Source organism: Cucumis sativus, chromosome 5 (assembly GCF_000004075.3).
Source record: "Cucumis sativus cultivar 9930 chromosome 5, Cucumber_9930_V3, whole genome shotgun sequence".
In the NCBI taxonomy this organism is placed as follows: Eukaryota; Viridiplantae; Streptophyta; class Magnoliopsida; order Cucurbitales; family Cucurbitaceae; genus Cucumis; species Cucumis sativus.
The window spans coordinates 31,088,385-31,113,334 of NC_026659.2; the positions used below are offsets into that span (position 1 = coordinate 31,088,385).

The 24,950-nt window shown below is 28.9% G+C and overlaps 1 protein-coding gene across 1 annotated transcript; it reads left to right on the forward strand.

Annotated features, from left to right (window-relative positions):
- The first annotated feature begins 12,702 nt into the window (after positions 1-12,702).
- LOC101220589 (protein NETWORKED 4A) lies at positions 12,703-15,879 on the forward strand. The gene is made up of 3 exons (XM_031886019.1): positions 12,703-12,884; positions 13,523-13,677; positions 14,129-15,879. The coding sequence occupies exons 2-3, from the start codon at positions 13,587-13,589 to the stop codon at positions 15,604-15,606; spliced, it is 1,569 nt and encodes a 522-aa protein (XP_031741879.1). The 5' UTR covers positions 12,703-12,884; positions 13,523-13,586; the 3' UTR covers positions 15,607-15,879.
- The last annotated feature ends 9,071 nt before the right edge of the window (positions 15,880-24,950 follow it).

Sequence of the window (24,950 nt, forward strand, 5' to 3'; positions counted from 1 at the left end):
ATCAGTGAATTAACCTCTACATGTGAGTTATTGAGATAAGTACTCTGTTGTAAACTACTTACTTTTAATATTAGTGGATTATCTTTTTTTTAGGCACATACTATCCCTAAACATAGGTAGATTTCACCAAACTAAGTTATTAGCTTTGGTGTAACGGATCACTTGTCGATATTTTGAAGGCGAACTAAAAGAAAATAGAATAAATATAAATTAAATACGACGACAAAATATCCTTTCTTTTCTTAATAAAAGGATTCAATTAATATATTTATTATTTTATTTTCATCATTGGAAAAAGTTGTGTAAAGATGGAATTACTTAATTGGGATAAACTTTTTTGTTTAGGAAAGGATAAACCAATCTTAGATCCATATTCACTTAACCATTTCTAATATTGGGATTTGCAATTCCTAAATAGTATGAAATTCTTCCATTTATTGTGTTATGTTAAACTATTTATAAAATATAACAAAATTCATTTATTTCTGTATGATCTTTTTAATAGTATAAGTGTTATGTTAGTTGACTCGTTTTCTCTTAGCGGCTTCATTGCTTTGCTTACGAGGAAGGAAAACTTAAAATGTAAGCCTAATGCTTAGTGAGTGACATTTTAGGAAAAACCTTTTGGAGAATGCGAGTACAAGCATAATATTATTTTACAAAAACAACTCAACACTTTAGCACACGTTAAGAACAATAAATTAAATACCATGTTAGCCTTTATTTAATTAATCATTTGTATCTTTGCAGACCCTCGCCCAATTTCAGTTACTCTTGGAGGTTAGCTCAAAGGCGAACCACTCAATGCATACAGTCACCTACTCGCCACTCATACTTTAACTTGTAAACAAACTTTCAAACGACCATGTTTTTTTATATAAAACATAAACAAAGTTACACCATGTATATTATACTAAACATAACATGACATTGAAAGAAAAATTTAAGATAAAACTCATCTTCTTCAAAAGGGTCACCTTTTAATTCCTTTTTAACGCCTAACTTAACCTAAGTTCTCTACTTCTCGTTTGATATTTTCTTGGTAGAGCTTTAACACGAGGTCTCTATTTATACTAATCCTAAATTGAATTAGTCAACCTAAAACTTATCTTAGTTGTCAACTCCTTCTTAGTGTCTTACACAGGGCAGTTTAATATCCTTCTTAATCCATGCTTAACCTAAGCTTAACACTTATTTAGCTTAACCAATCATTCCGATTTAACACTTCATCAACTCCTCCTCACCTCATAACTAGTTAAGTACTCGTTGCCACCTTCCCTAATTCTCAACTTCCTTTCTCGTAAGACTATTCTTTCCCTAGCTCAAGACACGCAACTCTACTTCAGAACGCGGGCTTCACAACATCGGTTGTTAATTTGTATTTTGTAACCAACTTTACACCGTGGATTGAAACCTCCTTTTTGATTCTTTTGTTTTTGGTAGAATTGGCTCTGTTTTTCCATTTGTCGTTCATCCCCCACTAAATAACTCCAAATTAAACAACTTTCATTCATTTCTTGGAACTACTCATCAAATAAGATAATATGGACATTTTGAACGTGGAAGACACATCAGCAAAATAGTAGAAAACAAACAGAATAATATTAATTATTAAATGCAAAAATTACTCAAAAGACTTTTTTTCAAGAAAGAAAATAAATAAAATTGGGATCCCATGTTTTGAGAAAATTTTCGTTTTGTTTTTGTTTGTTTATGTCCACTTTGGAGGCCCCAACAAAACGTCCCTATTGATTTCCTTTCCTTTGTCTCATTTATTGTTTGTATTAAAGATAAGGATTTTGGATTAAAATAACCAAATCTCACTCACCTAATCCCTTTCCTAATAATAATATTCTTATTTTATATTATTAATTCATTCATTCCAATTTAATACATTTAAATAATGGATATTAAACACTCAATATATTTATTTATTTTGATGTTAAAACGTCTATTTATTTCCATATTTTATGTTAGAGGAAAAGATCAAAACGTTTGTTGGTATTTATTCGTTTTAATAATAAAAGTGAAGTTATTTTCGATATTATTGTCTTAATTTTTTTATTTATTTTGGTTTTTGGAATTTTTATTTATTTCCTCTCTAGTCCTTATAATTTATGGGTAAACAAAAAATAAACTACAATGAGAAAGATGCTAAAATAATTTTGATGTTAAAATGTCTATTTATTTTTCTTTTTTAGTTTTTAAAAATTTAGCTTGATTTTAAAATGTTACTGTAAAATAGATTAAAATCACTTGGAATATATAAGTAGAGTAGTAAAACTTAATTTTTAAAAATTAAATACTTATCAACCATTAAAATGAGAAATATGGTGTGAAACATCAAAATGATCTTAACTTTTTTAAGGAAAATGGTCATGAATTGCAAAATATATAAATATTAAAAGGAGAATTGTCAAAAATAGAAAATTTGATAAAATATTTGCAACATATAGCAAAATTTTATATTCTATTCATAATAGATATTGATAGATAATTATATGTTTCTATTAGTAACATTGATAGACAGTAATAAAAGTCTATCAATTTCTATTATTGATAGAATACAAAATTTTGCTATAACTTATAAATATTTTAATTTATTTGGATTTTTAAAAATGTCATTTTATAAAATATAGCAAAGAAATTAAAAGTGCTATAGAGAGTTTGATTGATTTTGCTATATATCGTAAATAGTTTCAATATTTTGCTAAAAACATAAAGGAGGAACCTCATATGGATTATTTATTTTTTGAAAAAATTATTTTTTTTTAGCAATAAGAACAATAATAAAGGAAAAAAGAACTTATGATGAAAGGTTAGGGAAATTTTCAAAAATGAAAAAGAAAATGACAAAACATTTGTACACAAACAAAATAAATTGCGTATAAACCATTTTGGAGTTTAGTGATATTATGCTATTTATGTAAATATTTTGTAATTTTTTATTATATTTGAAAAGACCACGAAACATTATAGAAAAAGTAAAATAAGTGAATGAGAATGACATTCTTGGTTATTATAAAATCAATTAATTATGAGAGAATAATTCTTAATTTAGTGTGATTCTTGGATTGAATTGACCACCATCATTTGTGAATTATAGAACTAAGGATAAAAATGTCAATTAAGGAAGAGGGAAAGATTAAAAATATGAGTTGATAACGAGATGAACCTAGTCAACCTCGTCTAATTAAGCCACGAGACCAAGGTCGAGCCTTTAGGGCAACCCATTTACCGGAAGCTCGAAGTACTAAGGTTGCAAGGAAAGAAGCCGAGACAAACCTTGGAGTGGGACGGGCTTGAGTTAGGCAATGTGTCCACACAAATTTGATACGATGTCGAATCGAGAAAAAATAGGAAAAAGAGTAATTAGAAGACAAGAGAGAAAGAAGATAAGTACGAGAAGAGAAGAAAGAAAAGCAAGGTAAAAGCTAATCGAGAGACTAAAACTTAGAATGAGAACCTTGAACTCTTTTTGACACACATCGAAGCTTGTATGACCTATCCTACACCTATGTGTAGTTTTTCATTCTTTCGTAGACACACTCACTTTTTCGAAAAATACAAAATATAACCTCCATTTAAATTTCGATTAAAATTTGACATCGAGAATTTTTATTATTTTTTAAAACAGTGGAACACAAATGAAAACAAATACTATTTAATTTTTTATACTTTTCATTTTTCCTATATAATAATAATAAATAGGAGTTTTTTTTTTTAAATAGAAAAATTAACCAACTATTTATTAAATACTTTAGTAAAAAAAGTTCTATTTTTGACAAATTTTTCTAAATATAATATTTTTTTAAAAAAATAATTTCTAACTATCTGAAAAGCATAAGATGCCTTCTTGTGAGTTCGATTATTGTTCAAACAATATATCTTTATAATATTTCAACCCCACATAATATGATAATATATATATATATTTGCCTATAAATCAATGTTTGTGATAAAATGTTGAAATCCGCAATAAAAGGATTATACTATATATTATATTACAAGTGATTTTCATATTTGACTAATACAAGTATAGTACAAATACACAATAGAAAATTATGTCACGTTACATAATTTATGAGTTAAATTATTAAAAAATGTAAATTTTCAAAAGATTGATTATTGATTGAGATTACCAACTAAAATGAGCTTACTTCAATAATTAAAAAGACTTTCATTTTATAAGCGGAAAATTTATTCGATTTTTGCATGTTAAAATCATTACTTTGTCATGCTAAAAAATTATTTCTTTAAAATATATTCTCAATATAATTTAAACTCAATCGTAAACATCCATAGCACCTTCATCTCTTAACCTAGGTATGCAAATTGGGTTGTGTCTGTTCTTACTAATGACACGCACGAACCTTAGATAATTAAATTTTGATCAAAACATATAACTCAACTAATAACCATTTTTCAATATAAAAGATTTGCATCCTATATTCTATAAAAGAATGTCAACCACGATATGATATATTTTAAAATAGATAACCTAAGTTGAAGCTAAAGTTTCTTTAGAAAAAAAATACTAAAATTAATTTGCAAAATACTATAAGCACACAATTCAATAAAAACACAACAAAAAAGAGAGAGAGTTAATTTTACAATCAGATAATATTTTCAACATTAAACGAGAAATTTGAACCTCATGTGTTTTAGGTTAATTATAAACATAATTAAAAGAAAATGAAGTATCTCTATTATTGTTAATAATTTATTACATGATCGTGATCAAGAAAAGAAAGCTTGATTATCGTTTAACTTAAACTTACCTTAATTTCTATATTTGTATTTAAAAATATAAAAACTTCTATAATTCACATATAAAAATAGAATATGAAGAATATATATAGGAATAGTTGTTTTCACGTTATCTTAAATGAACATTAAATATGAGTTAGATAATCTCTATAAATACATATTAAATTATAGTTTTTTAAACATTAGGTACCTATAAATGCTTGTAAAAACTAAGCCATAGTTTTAGTAATTGTAAATAGAATGTTACAAACCAAATTTAAATTAAAGTAAATACAAAATTTAAGTCTGTTCTAACTTAATTTTTTTTTAAAAAATCAATCATTTTTATTCAAATTCTTTATACATGTAAATTTATTTGGTTGGTTATACCAAAAGTGCGTTATCAAATTACTATGAAGATCAACTATACTACTTTATAAATTAATAATTTAAAACTCTTAACGTAAAACATGATCGTCTAGGCCTAGGGTATGGTCGTTGCTAGAGTTAATAGTTGAAGTTGGTTGACGAAAGATAGATGCTGTTCGTGATATAAATCAAAGTATTTTCGTACAATACTATAATAGATAAAGTGATGAAAGTTTGTTAATCAAATAGCAGATTATGATAGAATAATTTAGTGAAAGGGAAAGAAAGTGAAAGGATATTTGTGATGGAAGTGAGAGTATATTTGTTTTGGTGTTTGAAATAGAGAGTAAAGGGATGGATATTATAAAGGTAGGAGAAGAAAGAAAAAAGGGTAGAGTGGATATGTGTGGATTGGGCAAAGATATAAAGGACCAAGGAGGGTCAATAATTGGACTATTATTATTATTATAATGCAATTAAGTAGGGCTTGCCTTTTTTTTCCCCAATAGCTACTCATGACTTTGAGCTTTTAAAGTCATGGATATATCAATAGTGAACTAAGCCCCTTTTGCTACCTCAAAGGAAAACCATACTTTGTCCTAACTTTTAGTAGATTCTTTCCCTCTTTTGCCATTCCCTTTTTCCTTCCTATTTATTAAAAAATATAAATGCCATCTACATACCTAGGTATATGTGTACGTAGGCAAAGAGGTTCATATTTGAAAGTTTTTAACGATCAATGCTACAAGATTAGTTTGTTGTAAGTATTGATTACTTTGTAGGTTCTTAAATGTAGCAAACGTAATTGATAACAAAAGCTAGCATTTGTACGATCAATCAAATGATTCTTACATAGACCAAGAAATATAGAAAGAGATTAATTACGCTTAAAGATGAATATTCCACAAGCTTAATTTGAAAGGTAATATTGACTAGCTAAAAGTTGCGCTTTACATTTAAAAGATAAATAAAATTCAAAACAACACATGCATAATATGATTGTGTAGTGTCCAACTCTAACAAACGTGGAAAGTGATCTTAAACTATGACGCATACAAAAAGTGGCTATAGAACTTCGTCCCTAGGTTGTATTATTTATCCCTAGGCGTGGTTTGGCTACATAGGGATCATTCGTCCTGACCTCTTTGCTTAAAGTCCATATAGTTTGCAATTCTAGCTAGCTTAACTCTCTATCCAATTGCATATTCATATACCCATATAGCTTATTTCGCTATTTTTCATGAACCTCCCTAAAGCTTGTTCTCGTGTCTACAACTTTTGTGCTTTTTCTATTACTAGGCCTATCTACTTCAAAGTTTACATTATTGCCAACAAAAAAAAAGTTAGCAAAGTAAAGATATACATGACACGATATATACTTTGAGAGGGTGGGATAAATGAGTGGCTAAGACGTTAGTTTTAGCTTGTAGTGCGAACCACGATCATCGAGGCAACCTTTATTATGTGATTCTTCACTTAAAAAGGGAGAGGAAAATAAATTGTGATAAAGAAGAAAAAGTAGAGCAAATAATTTTGGTACATAAAAGTCTTTTTAAATGAAATGAAAATTTTTATATTATTAATTTAGATATGATTAATTACATTAAAAATCTAGTTATAAGAAATATAAACTCAACCCATATAGTATATATACCACACATCATTATTCCAAACCAACAGCACATCAAAAAAAAAAAAAAAAATGTTTGGGTTGAATTAAAAGAGAAGATGGTGTCTCGTATTGGCCAACCAAAAGTTTCAAAAAATTTACTTTTTTCTATTTTCTAAAATTTGAAGAATACAAATATATTTGATTGTTGTGAAAGAGATTAATTATTTAACCTTTTAAATTAATTTAAACAATTACATGGTGCGACTTTAAATTAAAAACTTAATTTTAAAAGAAAAATACATTCGTAAAAATTCGGAGAATAAAAAGTTACATTTAGACGTTTTGAAAAATAATTTATATAACGACGACAATTCCAACAATTTAAAATAATATAAGAATTACTTTATAAACCTTCTAAAGTCGTCATTCTTAAAAAATTGAAGATATATCCACTAAAAGTTACATTATGAAATCTTCGCGATCAAATGTACGTCTTTTGAATTAAATACTTCAAAACGAAAAAAAAGTCTATTTTAAAAACTCAAAAGAACAAAAACACGCAATTATTATTTAAAGTAAAAAACCAAGAAACTAATTTTGTCAAGAAATTTATTACTTAAAGAATAATTACAAAGTATTGATAGATATAATATACTGCAACATATGAAGTTTATCTGTGAGAGTTTAATCACCGATAAAATTTGTTCTATTTGTTATTATTGTTCACTAAATACCGTTACTTAAAATTGAGATTAGTTATTATTGATTATGGAGAAAGGGAAATGAGAGTATAGAGAAATAATTAGGGTCATATTTATAGAAAAGAAATAGAGGGAAGAGAGAGATGGCCAAGACCACGTTTGGTTGTCTCCATGAGTGGGTAGCATTCCACACATGGCCATTGCTTAACCATTTTTCCCCCACTTCTTCTTGTTACCTTCAAAAGAAAGAAAAAACAAACAACGAAAGTAAAAAAAGACGATTATTTGCAAAATATAACGAAATTCCAGGTTATCACTATAATAAACTTTTTGTTAGCAAATATCGATAGACAACGATAGAAGTCTATCAGTATCTGTCAAAGAATCTGAACATTCACTATGTTTTGTAAATGTTTTTCAATAATTTAAAAAAGAAAAATCATTTCCTTTTACGTAAAAGTTCTGCGAATCCTTGCCCTTTGATGTTATTCTTTCTTTCTTTTCCCTTTCACTCAAACTTCTTTCTTTATAATGCATGAATCTTTCTCTACGTGGGTTCCTTATTCTATTCTATGCATCAAACCTCTACTCTCTTTTTAGAAAATATGTTAAAGGTAGAATAAAGTTTCCACTTTTAATATAAATGGGTCTCCTCTTTCTAACGACAAACTTTTCTAATTTTATCAACGTAACCAAATTATTGAAGTGACGTTTGATTTTAGAGATGAATTATTTGTTATATTTCCACATTAAATATGTTGAGTTTAAATTCCAAAGTAGATCATTGTTTTGTTAACAAAGATCCACTGTTTTGAAAGTAAAAATTCCAGTGCAATTTCAGTACGAAATTGTTAATCGTTTGTTGCACTCTTCGAGGTTAATAGTAATCCAAGCTAACTCTAGTTGGTTAAAACAAAAACAGATAGAATAGAAAAATAGATGAGGAAAATGATGAACCAAATTTGGAAACACCATCCACACTTTAGTTGATGTATATATATAGTTATTATTGTGAGCCAAACAATGTGATCCACTCTAGAAAATGGTGGTGTTTTGTGGTTTTGGTGATTAAAAGTTGAAGATTTACCCATTTTTGGACAATTTAGGGGGAGACATGAAGATGGTGTAAGAAAGTTTTGAAGGAGTTAATTATAAACTTTTTATAAAAGTGAAATGCAAGTGAAGGGGTGTGTAGGTGTTAGGAGTAAATGGAAAATCATCATGGAGTGGATTCCCATTCATTGGACAAACTAGGCAAGACACATCAAGATGAATAATGTAAGAAAGTTTTTGAAAGAGTGGAATGCAAATGAATAGATATAGATGTCAGGACCAAATATAGATATTTGCATCGTGGATGAATCCAACGACTATCTTGGAAGTAAAAATAGTGTAACTTTAATGTTAAATCGTAAGAAAAATGTTGTTTCTTGAAAAATAGAATAACAGGATGTGACAAAGAAGAATGTAAATTTATATATTTTCTCAAAGTATCGATTTTTTAATAGAAAGAGATAAATGATTCTTTGGATACTTGAACTTGGCCCGTCCTAACTTGACGGACGACAACACTCGTGGGAAAGGTTTCTATATCCTTTTTTAAATTGACATGCAAGTGTTTGTATACGAACAACTTTATCAACTTAAAATCTTTAGTGTGGGTGTGGTGATTCATGCCATTAAATGCATGATTTTATAAGCTCTAGCAATTTGTAAACTTTTATTATGGAAAAGGGATTCGTGCATGAGTTTGCTTCTGATTTTAGCTATAATCGGTTGAGATGAGCTCATTAGGGATAATTATGCTTAGATATGCTCTAACTCACTTATACTTTTATCATTCGTACCTATTGGGTCGATTAGATGTGAGACAAACATTTTTATTTTTTTCCATAAAAAAATACTTGTTATACGAGTCAAAACACCAAATCACTCCCAACCATGGCTATATAATTTTGTAGTTTTTAATCTTGATAGAGGTATTATATGACCAACATGAGCTCAACTCAACATATGTATCTTCCTGAAGACAAATGGTACGGTCTTAAGTTCAAATCATCTCACCCTAAATTGTACTTAATAAGACATTTTTTTTTAAAAAAAAAAGTAGCATATAAATACCTATAGAAAACCAAATAAATTTAGTCTTTTATATTATTTTTCTTTTGTATATATTTCCAATATAAGCTATATTAAAATAATATTTGAATGGTTTAAGTTCAAGTTTGCTCCTTCAATTTTAACAATAAACTAATTTCATTAAAACTTTGTATTATATTTAACCCTCCTTCCCTACCCTACGAAATTTTCTATATTACATTGATCAATAAACTTTTGCATCTAGGTCGAGGTTAGCAAAGGGTCCAATGAACTACTAGGTTCAAATCAGTTTTAATTCGGGAAGGTGTGATATTTAATCTTTTAATCTTTTAATCTTTAATCATTTATTCGAAGATAATATATAGAACATTTTATCGTTATGATATGGTTTTGTGAAATCAAAGAGATAGATTGTTGTCGATTTTTGTAAAAAAAGAATGCCGTAGTACAACGACAACATAAGGCTTTTGAGAATTCGTAACAAATGAAAGTTTAGATGAAAAAAAAAGAATGGATATTTTACCATTATTCCAACGTTTTGAAATGCTTAGGTTTTTACAAACACTTAATCTATAGTTAAATTGATAAAATCTTTGTACAACTCACCAATGACTAAATTTCTAAAAAATTGGTAAATTTTAACTACCCTTATTGAAAAATAAGTTTTCTTTTTTGTTAGATAGTAAATAAGAACAATATTTATTATTGATGTTGATGAAAATATAATGGCCTTGATTATAAGAAAATTTCAATGAAAATATCGATTTGGATTGATATTTATAAAAAAGTTATAAAAATAAAAAATTTAGAAAAATAAATTTAATTAGTAAATAAACGTTTTATTATTTTCAAATAAGTAAATATGTCTGTTATTTATATTATATTCATATTGTCGACAAATTTTGATGTTTATAATTTTTTTTAAAACAAAAAATAGCAAGATCAATAGTTTTAATCTCAAATTTTAACTACCATTATGAAAATATAGGAAAATTGTCAACAATAACAAATTTAACAAAATATTTAAAATTTTATCAATAATAGATATTAATAGCCTCTGCTTCTATCAGTGACATCGATGACCAATGATAAAAGTCTATCCAAAATTTTGATATAACTGATAAATATTTTAATTTATTTTGAAATTTTAAAAAATGTCCAAAAATATATATTATTATTCTTATTATTTGTGTTAGATATAGTAAATAAGAATATTGGATCTACCAAAGCCATAAATATTATCAAATTTCATTTCTCTAAAACTAAAGATTATGAAAAGATATATTTGTAAAGTTTGAGGGAATTTTAAAATTGAAAATACTTTAGCGCAAAGAACAAAGTCGACGGTCCATTTTCACAAATAAAAAAAAGAAGAAGAAGGAGAAGAAACGGTCCAATCCAAATGGTAGAGTGGGCCCAGTTTTCCAAAAAATAGGTAAAATAATTGAGGATTAATGGCCCATATATCCCTCTTTTTTCAAAACTACCCCATTTTCCCGCCCACTTTTGTTCCCCTTTACTATTCCTCTCATTTTCAAATTTAAATTAAACAAATAAGAATTTATCGTTTAAAAATATTTACAAAATGAACGGCGGATCCAAAAATTATAGGTAGGGACACTATATAAAAAAATAGATGTAGTAGACGAGATTTAAATTCAGAACTCTTGAGTTTTAAAGAAACATAACCACTATACTAGAGATAAAATTTAGCAACAATAGAACATTATTTAATATGTATTATATGTATTGTAATTTAATATTTCAAAACTGATATTAAAATATAAAAAATCGAAAAGGTAAGGGACACATGCCCTTGATCCGTTTTAGTAAATCCGTCGGTGTACAAAATACGATAAAATATAGACTTTTGTTAGTGTCTATTTTTTTCTTATTTAAATTATTGATATGAAATTTTGTTATGTATAGTAAATAGTCCGTTCATTTTTTTTTTGTTATAATTAATTTATTCTTTTAGTCAATTATAAAAGTTAGAAATATTGAATTTATGACGTTTAGAAATGGAATTATTATTTTGTCTTAAAAGTTTACTTATGAATATTTGTCATTAAGCTTTTGTACTGAAAACAAAGTATGCAAAGTCAAATTTGTAATTACTTTTAAACAAAGTGCAATGCATTTTGTAAAACTTGATGGATAAAATAATCCTCCACTTTTATAATTATAATTATGTTGAACAAAAGTATAATTGTCTAAGATTGAATGTTTAATTATTTATTTTTAAATGTCTATTTATTGGACTCGTCATAATAATAAAAACTCATGGTCTCTAAAGATCGAGGTTATGTCAAAATAACTTAGTTAATCTCACTTTAACTATAAAAGTAACCATCTAATCTTTGAAAAACTAATTTATATTCGTTTAACAACAATTTGACCATAAAAGTAATAGTCTAAACTTTAAAAATCTAATTTGTATTAGTTAATTAAACTCTAACCTCAAAGTTGATGGTAATCTTTTATGTTAATTGAATTGCAAAAAATCATTCATAAAGTACAATGTTAATTGCAGTTATATATCTTCAAACTTTAAATCGTAAGAATCGAGCTCTCAAACTTATACAAATGTTAAAATTGTAAGAATTATAATGATTCTATAAATTTAAAAGTTTAATTTTTTAAATTAAAAAGTTGAATGTGTAATTGAAACTACCATCATACTTTAGAAGTAGTTTGTGAAATTTGTCTAATTTATAATTTTGATGGACACGATAGACCAAAAAACCGAGCCAACCAACCAAAAACAAGTAATCATAAGATGGTTGATCAAAGATAAGAAGAGGTTCGATTTACAAAAATCCAATATGTTAGAACAACAACCGTGTATATTTCTACAATGGTATGATATTGTTCACTTTGAGTATACACCCTTATGGTTTCCTTATCTAACCAATGTGAGACTTTAGTCAGATTCACACAAACCAACAACACATTTAAAAAAAAATGTTGAAGTTGAGCTTGACTTTTTTATCGGAAAGACCGACCCAAACCGACCGATGTTCGGACTAAATTTAACAAAGAGTAGAATAGAGGTGAGAATATGAAGAGAGGGAAAAGGGCGGCAAGATAAGAAGAAGGCAGAATTTGAAAAATGGAATCTTAGTAGTTATCGTTATTTCCATCATTTTGATTATTAAAAGTGTCATTTAGTTCTCTGTCTTTACTGTTTCTTACTCTTTCAAAAACTTTTCTCATTGTCCTCTCTACGTTTCTTCCCTCTCAATCTGCCCCCACTCTCTTCCAATCAATCACTCTCCCTTTTCAATCTTTCTCTCTTCCGATTCATCTCCAGATCTCTCTCAACCTCCTCCATCCACGTCCAACTTCATCAGGTACTCCATCCTCTCATTTCCCTTTTTCCATTTTCTTCTAACGATTTGCTCGTTTCTATGTGTTGTTTTGGTTTTGAGATGTGTAGATTTCCTTGATGAAATTCATTTCTGGTTGTGGTTTTGTTGATGTGCTTTATTTTTTGTAATTTCTTCCAAGGATTGGTTGAGGTTCGCCTTCTGTGTTGTTTTTGGAGTTAATGGTTTTGTAATTGTTTTAAGCTGCGAAAGTTTTTTTTTATTTGGATCTTCTTGATGGAATTCATTTCAGATGTATGATCTTGTTGATGGGTCTACTTATTTGATTCTACTGTCTTCTCTACTTTATAATTTGTTTCCGAGGATTGATTCGCCTTGTGCGTTATTTTCGAGTAGATACTTCGATGATTGTTTTAAGTTGTGGAGATTGTTTTTAGTTTTGTTATTCTTGATGAAATTCATTTCAGACGTGTGATTTTGTTGATGTGCTTTCTTCTTTATACTTTGCTTCAAGGATTGGTTTGCCTCGTGTGTTGGTTTTGACTAAATGCTTCGATGTCTGCTTTAAGCTGCGAAGTTTTCTTTTGGTTTAGATCTTCTTGTCGAAACTCATTTCATATGTGTGGTAGTAGTACCTCTGAATTTCTAGCTGTATTGATTAGTTTGTACTATACATCTAGAAAGAAATCGTTGGAGCAGATTTTTGGATCGGTGCTCGTGTTCGTAATGGAAAGTCCGGAATTGAAGAAGCTGAAACCATTTTGGGATGAGGCTGGGATTCAGAACAGATCTAAATGGCTTTCAAATAGTCTTGAAGGTAAGTAATATTTATGATCGAGTTTACTGATTCCTTGTTCAACCCTAACGTAATAACTAAGAAGTTAGGTCACGCATAACTTACCAAAATTATGAAATTCGAGAAATTCGATTGGATGATTCATTCCCAGTCTCTAAAGGATTAATGATCCGCCTAAAAATCAAATGAATTCTAACATTCTGTTTTTGTCAAAGTGCACTACTTTTTATTTATGCACTATCGATCATGCCTATTATAAAAGGTCAATCAAACATATAGATTACATGGTTCATTAAGATATACATTTTCAATACATTCTTAGCATTTCCCAATCCTCATTTTTATCACACTTGATACTTTTTTGATAAGCAGAGGTAAATTTTTATGTGTTTTCGGATGGGTCGTCAATCATTTAAGGGTTGAGGACGTAAAAATCTCTATGAAATTAATCAGAAAGCCTTTTCTCATACAGATATGAATCGGAGTGTTGAGCAGATGCTGAAGACGATCAAAGAAAATAGTGATAGTTTCCCCGAGAGTGTTGATATGGATTCACAAGTTGAGGAGTTCTCCCGGTTGTATCAATCATTGGTTGAAAATGTGTTATCACCGGAGCTACAATTGCAGGTGCCTGTTTATTCTGATTGTGGATCTCCTCAAGGCACACCGGAGTTAAGTTCCGATCAAAAACAGGGTTTCAATTTGTCGAGCAATAGAGGTTTGGATATCTCTTTTGATTCAGGTGGTGGCAGCTCCAGTCTTTCTCTCAAGGATGGAACTGAATCTTCTTCTTCTTCTTCTTCATCGGACTCTGAATCAGAATCTTTCAACTCATCTGTCGACAATAACTATGTGGTTTCACGTGCTGAAAGAGATGGACAAGGTCTGAAGAAAAAACTTCTTGCAATTGAATCTGAGCTTCCAAACATTAAAGGGGGATTTTGGGTTGGTGAGGAAGTTAAGGTAAATTATGATGAATTGCATGACAAAATCGCTAAGATCGAGGAAGAACTTAAAGTTTCAAATGCAAAGCTTCAATCATCTGAAAATGAGGTAACAAGATTAAAGAGTGAGGTTGAGAAGAATGAAACAGCAATTTTGCTATCAGAAGGATTGCAAGCCCAACTTGAATCAGTTGAAAAAGACAAGCAAGTAATGGAAACTGAACTTCAAGTGAAAAAGAAGAAAATCGAGCAATTGGAAACTCGGATTTCACAATCTGATTCAAAGATTGAAAGATTGATTAAAGATTTAGAAATCAGCAAAGAAATGCTCAAAAGTTCAAACGACAAGATCACAAGGCTTACACATGAACTGGAGAACACAAAATCTGACCACCATATACAAATCAAGGAATTAGAAACTGCTTTCCAAGTTTCACAAGAACGATTTCATGCTGAGAAAGAACAAATGGAGACTGACATTCTCAGACAAGTTGAAGCTGAGAAAACAGAAACAAAAGCTCTCCACAACTCTCAATTGACAATGTATCAAGGAGAGATTAGTCAGTTGAAGGAAGAACTTTCCGTAAGAAGCGAAAGTTTAGCTGATTTGAATAGGAATCACGACGAGCTAAAACTAAAGTATGATATGGTAATGGCTGAGAAAGATGAGGCGAGCGCCGTGGTTCTTTCACTTTTAGCTGATAAAGAATCGAGAGAATCTCATGTCAATGAATTGAAGGGTCAATTGAAGCATTTACAAGTAGACAAGAGGAGGTTGATTGAAGGATCTGAAAGGCAGAACAAAGAAATTGATGATTTGAAATTGAGACTCTCAGAGTTGGGAGAAGAAGTGAAAATGCAAAAGACTATGATAGAGGATGGGGCAGAAGGGAAAAGAGAAGCCATAAGGCAGCTCTGTTTCTCGTTGGAGCACTACAGGAATGGCTATCAAGAGCTTCGTGAAGCATTCATTGCGCACAAACCACGTCCGGTACTCTCTGCATAGTCCCTTTTGCTTGTTAAAATCTCCTTGTCTGTTTTTGTGCTCTTTTATAAGTATTATTATGACGATATTGTTTGGGAGTGATTTTTTACCATCGTTAAAATCACCTTTTTTTTTTTTCGTTTAAGATTGTTAGGACGATATTTTACTATGTATTTATCGTAGTTATTTCCTTTGTTTATGGATGCCGTATCGGTATGAATTGCTTCCTAAGCACGCTATGCATACTATATATTGAACTAAACTAGTAAACTTGAGGTCATTAGCTACGGGAAATACAATACATGGTAAAATTATCTAGCCTCGCCTCGTATCTCAATGGACATGAAGCTCAATCAAGTTCGCCTATAATTTCCATTAGCACGAACAGCGAACTACCAAACCAAAACTGACTAAACCATTGGTTAAGTGGTTCGGTCTTGAGTTCATAATGGTTTGGTTTTGTTCAATATGTTATACCTCTCTATGTATAGTTGTTTGGGGGACATGCAAAGTTTTGTTTTACGTAGTAGAATTGTCCACGTTCACTTTGTAGCCCAATGACCAAACCAATTGTTTCAATGTTTGGAGGTGCAACCCAATTCACCCATTTTTGCCATGAAGGCAAATGTAAAATCGCTGAACCCAATTGATTGAATCATCGGTTAAGTGTTCATGACGATTTGATTTGGTTTAATTTTTATATTTTTGAAGGTAATATGGTTTGATTTTAGTTTAACACAAAACCGAACTAACCCTAACGAGTGTTGTATCACAAAGGAGTTGAAATAAAACCAAAACCAAGTATGGTTATGGTGGAATTGAATGTTACAAACCAATTAGCTCATTACTGAATAATATTCTTTGATACTCTACAAATAGATTCACAAAGGAACTCATACACGAGTTAGACTAATTGCTAAATTACATAATTTGGGGCATAAATTATGATGGGTGTCACATTAAACATACTTAACAACTTCAATGGAGTTAACAATAGCCCATACTAGCTGGTCAAATTTTCTTCTTGAAGAGAGATGAGACTTAGTCTTAGGTTTCTAGTCAATTTTGAAAAGAAAAGAAACCCTAAAATCTCTACACCTACAAAATCAAAACAATAAAAATTTTATAAGCTTATATTCTATAATTCTTATGTTCGTCCTCATGATCTTGGTCCTTACGTTGGATGCAATTTTCACCAAGTTCTAATATTCACTTTTTAAAAGCATTGTTTTGGTCTTATATCTAACCCAACAAAGATAGCACCAAGATTGCTATTAAAGAAATCGGACAAAAAAAAAAAAAAAGTGCTATTTAATGACAATTACATCATGACTATTGTTGATCTTGAAATTAGACACAGTAAAAACACACCTGACTTTCACGTGACAACAACAATAAATTTATAATTTGAGGAAGAGATAGATATAATTTAGTTTATATTCCACATTTATTTATATTAATATTTAGTTTAATCTAAGGATAATTATTGTAAATACCAAAACTGTAGAAATTATTTTCATAATAGATATCAATAGAAATCTATATTTTGGTTGTATCTCGTTATTGAGTCTATGATACTCTTCATTGTAACTCAATAATGAGTGTTTAGTTGCTTTCAAAAAATAAAAAAGAAAAGGTAGCTAGGGAATTTGTTCTGTAACTTTTTTTCTTTTTTTATTTGTAGGCCATGTATTGTTTGATAAATTGAGGTATGTTTTATGTACTCTAAAATCATTACTTAAGACTTTGTGTAAAATGTTATTTTAATAACTTAATTGGTTATTTTCTCACCATTGCATGTTGATCAAAATGTTAGGATTAAAAATAAACTTGATCACTCCAACTAAAACGTAAACGCTTACATACGTTTTAGTTTGAATGAGTTTAATTATCATTAAAACTAGCCTATTTTATTTAATTGGATAGTATTATAACACGATGTAAGATATGTCCATACATACATTGAATATAGCATATAATTTATCTTTTTCTCAACCAAAACCAAATCATTGGATGAAAATGAGAGAATCTTTTTTAGGGAACAAATTATTATATATAAAATATGAGTTTAAGATTCTATACCTTAATTCCTCCACGAGGTTCCATTTTCTAATATTTTCAAGAACTTCCACAATAACATGAAAATAAGATAATCGGCATATCAATTAGCTTCGGTTCATGTTACTATCGAAGCTCTTAAAAGAAGAAGAAGAAGAAAACGTGTCTTCACTATCTTCTCTTGTTGGTTTTGTTTTTAGACTATGTTTGGATCAAGAGAATGGAGAGACACGTCTACCTTAATATACTTCAACGAGGTTCCATCTCCAAAACGTTTTCTAATATTTCCCAAGAGCTCCCACAATAACATGAAGAAAAGATAACCGATATTGATTAGCTTCACTTCATGTTGTTATGGCAGCTCTTAAAAAGAGGAAAAAAATGTGTCTTCACTTCATGTTCTTCATTGTTTTTAGACCATGTTGGCATTAAGACGAGAATGGAGATACTTCTACCTTAATACTTCCACAAGCTTCGATACATCTTTAACATTTTTCTAATAATTCCAAGAACTCCCGCAATAACATGAAGAAAAGATAACCGGTATCGATATCGATTAGCTTCACTTCATGTTATTATGGCAGTTCTTTCAAAAGAAAAAAGAAAATTATAGAAAATGTGTCTTTCACTATACCTTCTCTTGTTGGTTTGTCATTTAAACCAAGTTGGGATTAAGAGGATGAGAAGGAATGGTATATGAAAGCCCCTTTGTTTGCTTCAAGGGTTTGTGTGTTAAATGAGATAATGTGGAAATAAAGAGTTCCCATGTCTTTTATATATTGCATTTAGGGGTATTTTAGACCTTAAAAACGTACGGATTTTTAAAAAGTACCATTTGAGCCGACTTGATTTTAACCACAAATTTCTTAGTTCATACATATTGATTGAACTGACGGCTGTAGGTGAGAGTAGAGTTTTTTTTTTTTTTTTTTCTTCAATTGGCACTTTGATCTTCTCCTCTTTTATTTTTTTCTTAATTTTGTTTTTTCGTTTACATCTTAGGTTTGGTTTTGATATTATTACGAGGTAATTTAAAGGGAAATTTTTAAAAATAACAAAATAAATTAAAATATTTACAAGCTATAGCAAAATTTGAATTCTATCAATGATAATCATCGATAGACTCCTATTACTAGTGACTATCAATGTCTATTATTGATAGAATCTAAAAATTTTGCTATATGTTGTAAATATTTTGTCAAATTTGCTATTTCTGACAATTTTCTTAGTTTTTTAAATATAGCAAAATTTTAGAGTCTATTAATGATAGATACTAGTAGACTCAAAATATATTAATGTCTGCCCTTGATAAATTTTAAATTTTACTATATTTTATAAATATTTTAGTTCATTTTTTTTTTATATATTTGAAAATAACATGTTTTAATTCAACTTTACCGTTTACCATTTTAGTTTTTCTCATGTCATAGCTTTAACCAAAATCGAACTGTCCTTATGATTTAAATATTTTCTCGATTTATTAAAAGGGATGATTATTTATTTATTTATTTTTAAAGTTTTAGATTTAAATAGTTATCAAATAAAACTTAATTTAGTTTGAGATTGTCGTAGCTTTTAAAATAATCATTGACAATTGTTTTTTTTAAAAAAGTTGTTCGTGAAATGAAGTAAATTATTGTTTGATAAATTTTAGCGTACATGCAAGTTATAGTGTTTGATAAATAAATACCATAACATCTTTCTTTAGATAATGATAACTAAAATAATTTTTTTTTATTTTTTTTATTTTTCATCATTCCTAACCCTAAATAGTTGTTTAGAATGATATATTTTGTTTATATATATGAAAAATTTAGGAAAATTATCAAAAATAGCAAATTTGATCGAATCTTATTTTGGAAAGATAAAATTGAAAATTACATGTCAATTAAAAATTTTATATGATTTTAGGAGAGAATCTAAAAGTTAGTATAATTTCATTTTAAAAATAGAAGTGAAATGAGCATGTTTATTTAAAAGTGAATTTAACAAATTTAATAATCTATTTTGTCAAAGCATACAAAAAGTTATTAAGATCTTTTTCTTTTTTTACCATTTCTATCCATTTTCTAAAAAAATAAAAATAATTTTAAACGTACAATACAATTACGAACTCAAGTCTGTGCTTTTATCCCTCTTTAGACTAACAAAAAAAGGAAGAAAAGTACCCATAGGACATAATCACATGTTAAAAAGAAAATTAAGATGTCAAAAGGTATTGGATGCTTAGTCCTTCATCTTTACTATAAAGCACTAAAAGTAATTCTAACTAATACCTTTGATCCATAGTTTCACTATAAACCACCACCAAAAGTAATTTTACTTAATACATTTCATTCATAGTTTGAAGATATTTTATAGTCATTTCAACTATAAACATAGGAATAGTTGAATATAAGTAATTAAATTCATACTATATCAATTATAGATTTTGTTATATTTACAATTTTTTTGTTGCTATAGTTTTAATTATTATCTCCAAAATTCTTATTCGATACAATGTACCTTAGGTGGACATCATCAATCCAGATAGAAAAAGTAAACACCCATTTGGATAATCCAATTAATTTATTTTGCAACATGAGATATATGGTAATTATAATGGACAACAATTTTAAGATAAACTAATTTGCATAGTATCGCTTAACATGATCTATGATCAATGGAAGACTCCTGTGGTTGAGTGACTCTAACAAACTTTGTTATATTTGTAATTTTTTTTAAAAAAAGTTGTTATATATATCAATATTTTGAATCTAGCTAATTTTTATCGTTGCGATTCTTCTTTGGAACAATAGATTTAGCAAAATAAATTAAAATATTTACAAGCTATATAGCAAAATTTTGGGATTCTATCAATGATAGAAATTGATAGACTTTTATCACAGATTATCAATGCTATTGATAGAAGAATGTCACTGCTATCAAATGTTTGTTATTGATAGAATCTAAAATTTTGTTATAGTTTATTGTAATTATTTGGTCAAATTTACTATTTTTACAATTTCTCTTTATTATATTCTACGTCCTATATTAACTTCTTTACCACATTGTTTTTTTTTTTAGTAAAATAGGTTAAATTAACTTTTGTACAATGGAATTAGGGATTAAATTTAAATTAAACTTTAATTTTAAATAAAAAATACATGTTAATTACTATTGAATTATGCTCATTTTGAATGTTGATGTATTTGTATTGTTTGTTCTTTACTCCTTCTGAAGATAATGTATATATTTACAGTGACATATTGTTTTTTGTATAACTAAGTGGATATAAGAATTTGAACCATCGACCTCAAGTAAAAAAATACACGTCGATTATCTTTGAGGTTTTGAAAGATGATAGTTGGATAAATACTACGAACTTAAATATTCTCTTGACACAAAATTCAAAATCAAAGTGATCAAAGGTTTTAACTCAACGAACATCTGTTGTACCTAAAAACATAGAGGTCAAGAGTTCACAAATCTTCATCCACGTTTATATACTTAAAAAAACTTCTATCAATGATAGGCGACACTTAGAACTGCTTAGTGAAATATAAATGTTAAAGTTCCAAAGTGAAATATAAATGTTAAAGTTCGAAATTTGAGGGAGTTGAAAAAAGGGGAAAGAAAATTTTCTTTAGTACCTTTATTCCATGGTTCATCAAAAGCAGACATATATCACAAGTTCAAAATTAAAGATATGATGTCAAATGCATCAGATGCTCTGTCCTTAGCTTGTAAAGAAGAAGAAAGCACGAAAAGAAATTTTATTTAATATCTTTATTCCATAGTTATAAGATACTAACATTTCCAGATTGGACATTCGAAACTTTAACCTCTCCACGAAGGTCAGGTCGTGTTAAGTACCGTTTAGTTTTGAATAGCAGTAGACCTATTAATTTATTTTGCAATATGGGATGATCATGGGGTTCTGTTTTGTTAATTGAACACTACCTTATGTGACATATTGTTTTTATGTTTAAACCTATATGTTATTCTCATCTGTGAAATAATAAGAAGTTCACTTCAATCGTATTATAATTCTTATTAACTTCTTTAACTATATGTAGTTTTTAATAATATACGTTCAATATGAGAATTTGGACCTTCGATGTCAACATAGTTTTACTGTTTGTCCATGTTTATGGGATGATAAATATGTATTAGTACAAATGTATTCATTAACGTTTGATTTAGGGTTTAGGGTTTAGGATCAATATCGTTTGAGAAGTGATTTATGAAATAAAAACGTTAATGCAGTGCAAAATTTTAGAGAATAATCAATATTTTAAAAGCTATGATTCCAAAGGCATTGGATTCTGTGTCCAATATGTACTAAAAGAATCAAAAGTCAATTAATAGCTTTGAACATATATACTTTCCAACTTCATGACTCTTTCAAGGTTTTAGATGTTTGGTATGATTTAGTATCTTGTATGTATGTGAAGATCATCAATAATTAAAATGAGGGTTATTTGAATAGTAATCCAATCCATTTATATATCTTATTCAATAAGAGATCGTTTGGGTGTTCTATACTACCGAAAAACAGAGAAAAATGTATATCTTCTGACGCATAAGATACTTTTTCGATGACAGTTTTGCGCTTCGAAACATCGGCGGATTTGGTATAGGCCTAGGGAGCTCCCTCAACTTTATTGTCTTTATATAAATAATAATAATAGATAAATAAATAAAATAGTCCACATGAAGCTATCCATTTACGTATATTAAGTAAGTGCAATGGGTAGCACTTTTAGGGATAAAAACTATGTGCGTATATCAACATTTTTTAAAAATTACAAAAAATATAATAGTGCTATATAACAAATCACTTGGGTGTTCATTTGGGAGGCAAGCCCACATCTAAAATTTTTTGGGATAATATCACTGAAAAAATCAACAAAAACCTCAGCAACTGGAAATACTCTTACATCTCCAAAGGTGGCAAATTGACCCTCATCAATACAACCCTCGAAAGTCTTCCCACATATCAGTTATCTACTTTTAAGGCTCCTATTGGTGTATGTAAAAATATTGAGAAAATATGGAGGAACTTCTCATGGAAAAATCCCAAAGAAGACAATAATTATCATCTCTTAAAATGGACAAAAGTTACAGCTCCAAAAGACAAAGGGGGTTTAGGTATCAACAAGATCACTGACACAAATTTTGCTTTGCTAAGCAAATGACTTTGGCGTTTCACCTCCGAAAATCAACCTCTATGGAAAAACCTAATCTCTGCCAAATACACAATGGACAATATCAGTGGATTTCATACAAAAGGAAAATACAGCAGCTTAAAGGCGCCTTGGAGATCCATTATCAAAGGGATTGACTGGTCCTCGGCAAATGTCAAATGGCAACTCAACAATGGAGATAAAATTTCCTTCTAGAATGACTCTTGGAATGAAAATTTCCCGCTCTCTCTATACAAACCTCGTCTCTTCGACCTCTCAAATCTCCAAAATGGAAATGTGAAAGATATGTGGAATCGACAACTTCATGAATGGGATATACACCCTGGAAGATCACTAATGAGCATTGAAATACAACAATGGTCGGAATTGAAATCCTTGCTTCCTTCTCTAAATTCATCTCAAGGTACTGACATGCCAAAATGGAAGTTGAATGACGATGGGCAGTTCACAATTGCTTCCACAAAAGAAAAAAGTCATCCACATTATGGACCAAAGAGATGAAAATAACATCAACTCAAACACCTTTAAAAATTTATGGAAGACTGGAATTCCGAAGAAGTGTAAGTTTTGCTTATGGACAATCTTGCATAATTGTATCAATACTGCTGAGAAGCTCCAAATTGTTGCCTAAATCCAAATTGGTGCTACCTTTGTAAAAAGCATTCAGAAGACATCAATCATATATTCATCAATTGTGATGTCACGAAGGTGATTTGGGAAAAAATAAAAAATCTGACCAATTGGCATAACCATTTCACTAATATTCATTGTGCCAAAACATATGCAGCACAAATCGAAAAAGCAAAAAAGGCATCATCATTTTCAAAATTGCTGCTGCGTTATGGATCATATGACTGGAGAGAAATAAAAGGATATTCCAAAATAAGGATAGACTACTCAAAATATTTGGGAAGATGTCAAAAAGCTCACATGTTTATGGGCTAGTAGATCTTATTTCTTTAAAAATTATCACGCTAGCACTATTGTTTTGAATTTAAATGCTTTTGTATAACTACCGGGTTTGTCTCTGGCCCTTGTACTCTTCCGCTTCTTATTCTAATGAAGCGGGTAAGATGAGGGTGCTAAGAGGATGTCCACCTAACGAAGATGTCCGGGTGCACCTGTTGACCCATCGTATTTTTTTTTTAAAAAAAAGAGTTTTTGTCCTCTAGTGACTTTTTTTCCATAAAATGTAAATAATTTGTATTTTTTATTATTCTTGAAAAAACACCCGTGGATGAACCATCTTAAGAATTTTTTTTTTTTAAAAGGACGGCGTTTGCAAAAATAGCAAAAAAAAATTATGATAATATGATCCATGTCACTACATTTTTTAGAGGAATAGTTGCAAATTTAGCAATTAAATTCAAATTAATTAAGTATATAGCACAATTTTAAAAAATTTGCTAATATAGCAAAATTTGTCAAATTCTATCAATGATATAAGTCTATCACTTATAGATCATGTTGCAAATATTGGTATATCACTGATATACCATATGAAGTGTATCAGCGATACAAGTCTATCAGTGATAGTTTTGCTATATTTGCAAATTTTTTAAAATGTTGCTGTATCCTTAATTATTATTGCTAAAATAATCATTCATTGCAATTTTCCTTCTTTAAATTGCAAAAATAAAAAATTTAAAAGATTATAGCCTTCCAATAGCTGATATATATATTTAATTACATGTTTTATTTTTCATATTTTCAATATGTAAAAAAAACGTGCTATCAGCTGCTTTTTTTTTTAATTTTTATGTCATTAATGTAATTTTCTTTTTTTTTAAAAAAAGTGTCAAATGGCATGTTTCTATTGGATGATATAGTCAGGTAACACAAAAGGTAAATGTAGTTCGATGCACCTAAGTTTTTCGACCCTACAAAATATAGGGTATAAATTGTGACCCATTCCAATTTTTATATAAACAAAAACCATGCTATAAAATGTAAAGGCATTGGCAAAGAACCAACCCATTAAATGTATAGGAAACTTACAAATTCGACTTCTTATATAGATTCTTCAACCTCTCTCAACACATGCTCTCAATCTTAATTAAAGATATTAAAGAGAAGATGATTTGTTATAATTAATATAAGCCCAAAGAATATTCATAA

Coding starts and splice junctions, on each gene's coding strand:
- LOC101220589 (XM_031886019.1), top strand. CDS start 13,587: ATGGAAAGTCCGGAATTGAAGAAGCTGAAACCATTTTGGGATGAGGCT. Junction 13,678..14,128: donor GCTTTCAAATAGTCTTGAAG/GTAAGTAATATT, acceptor TTTCTCATACAG/ATATGAATCGGAGTGTTGAG.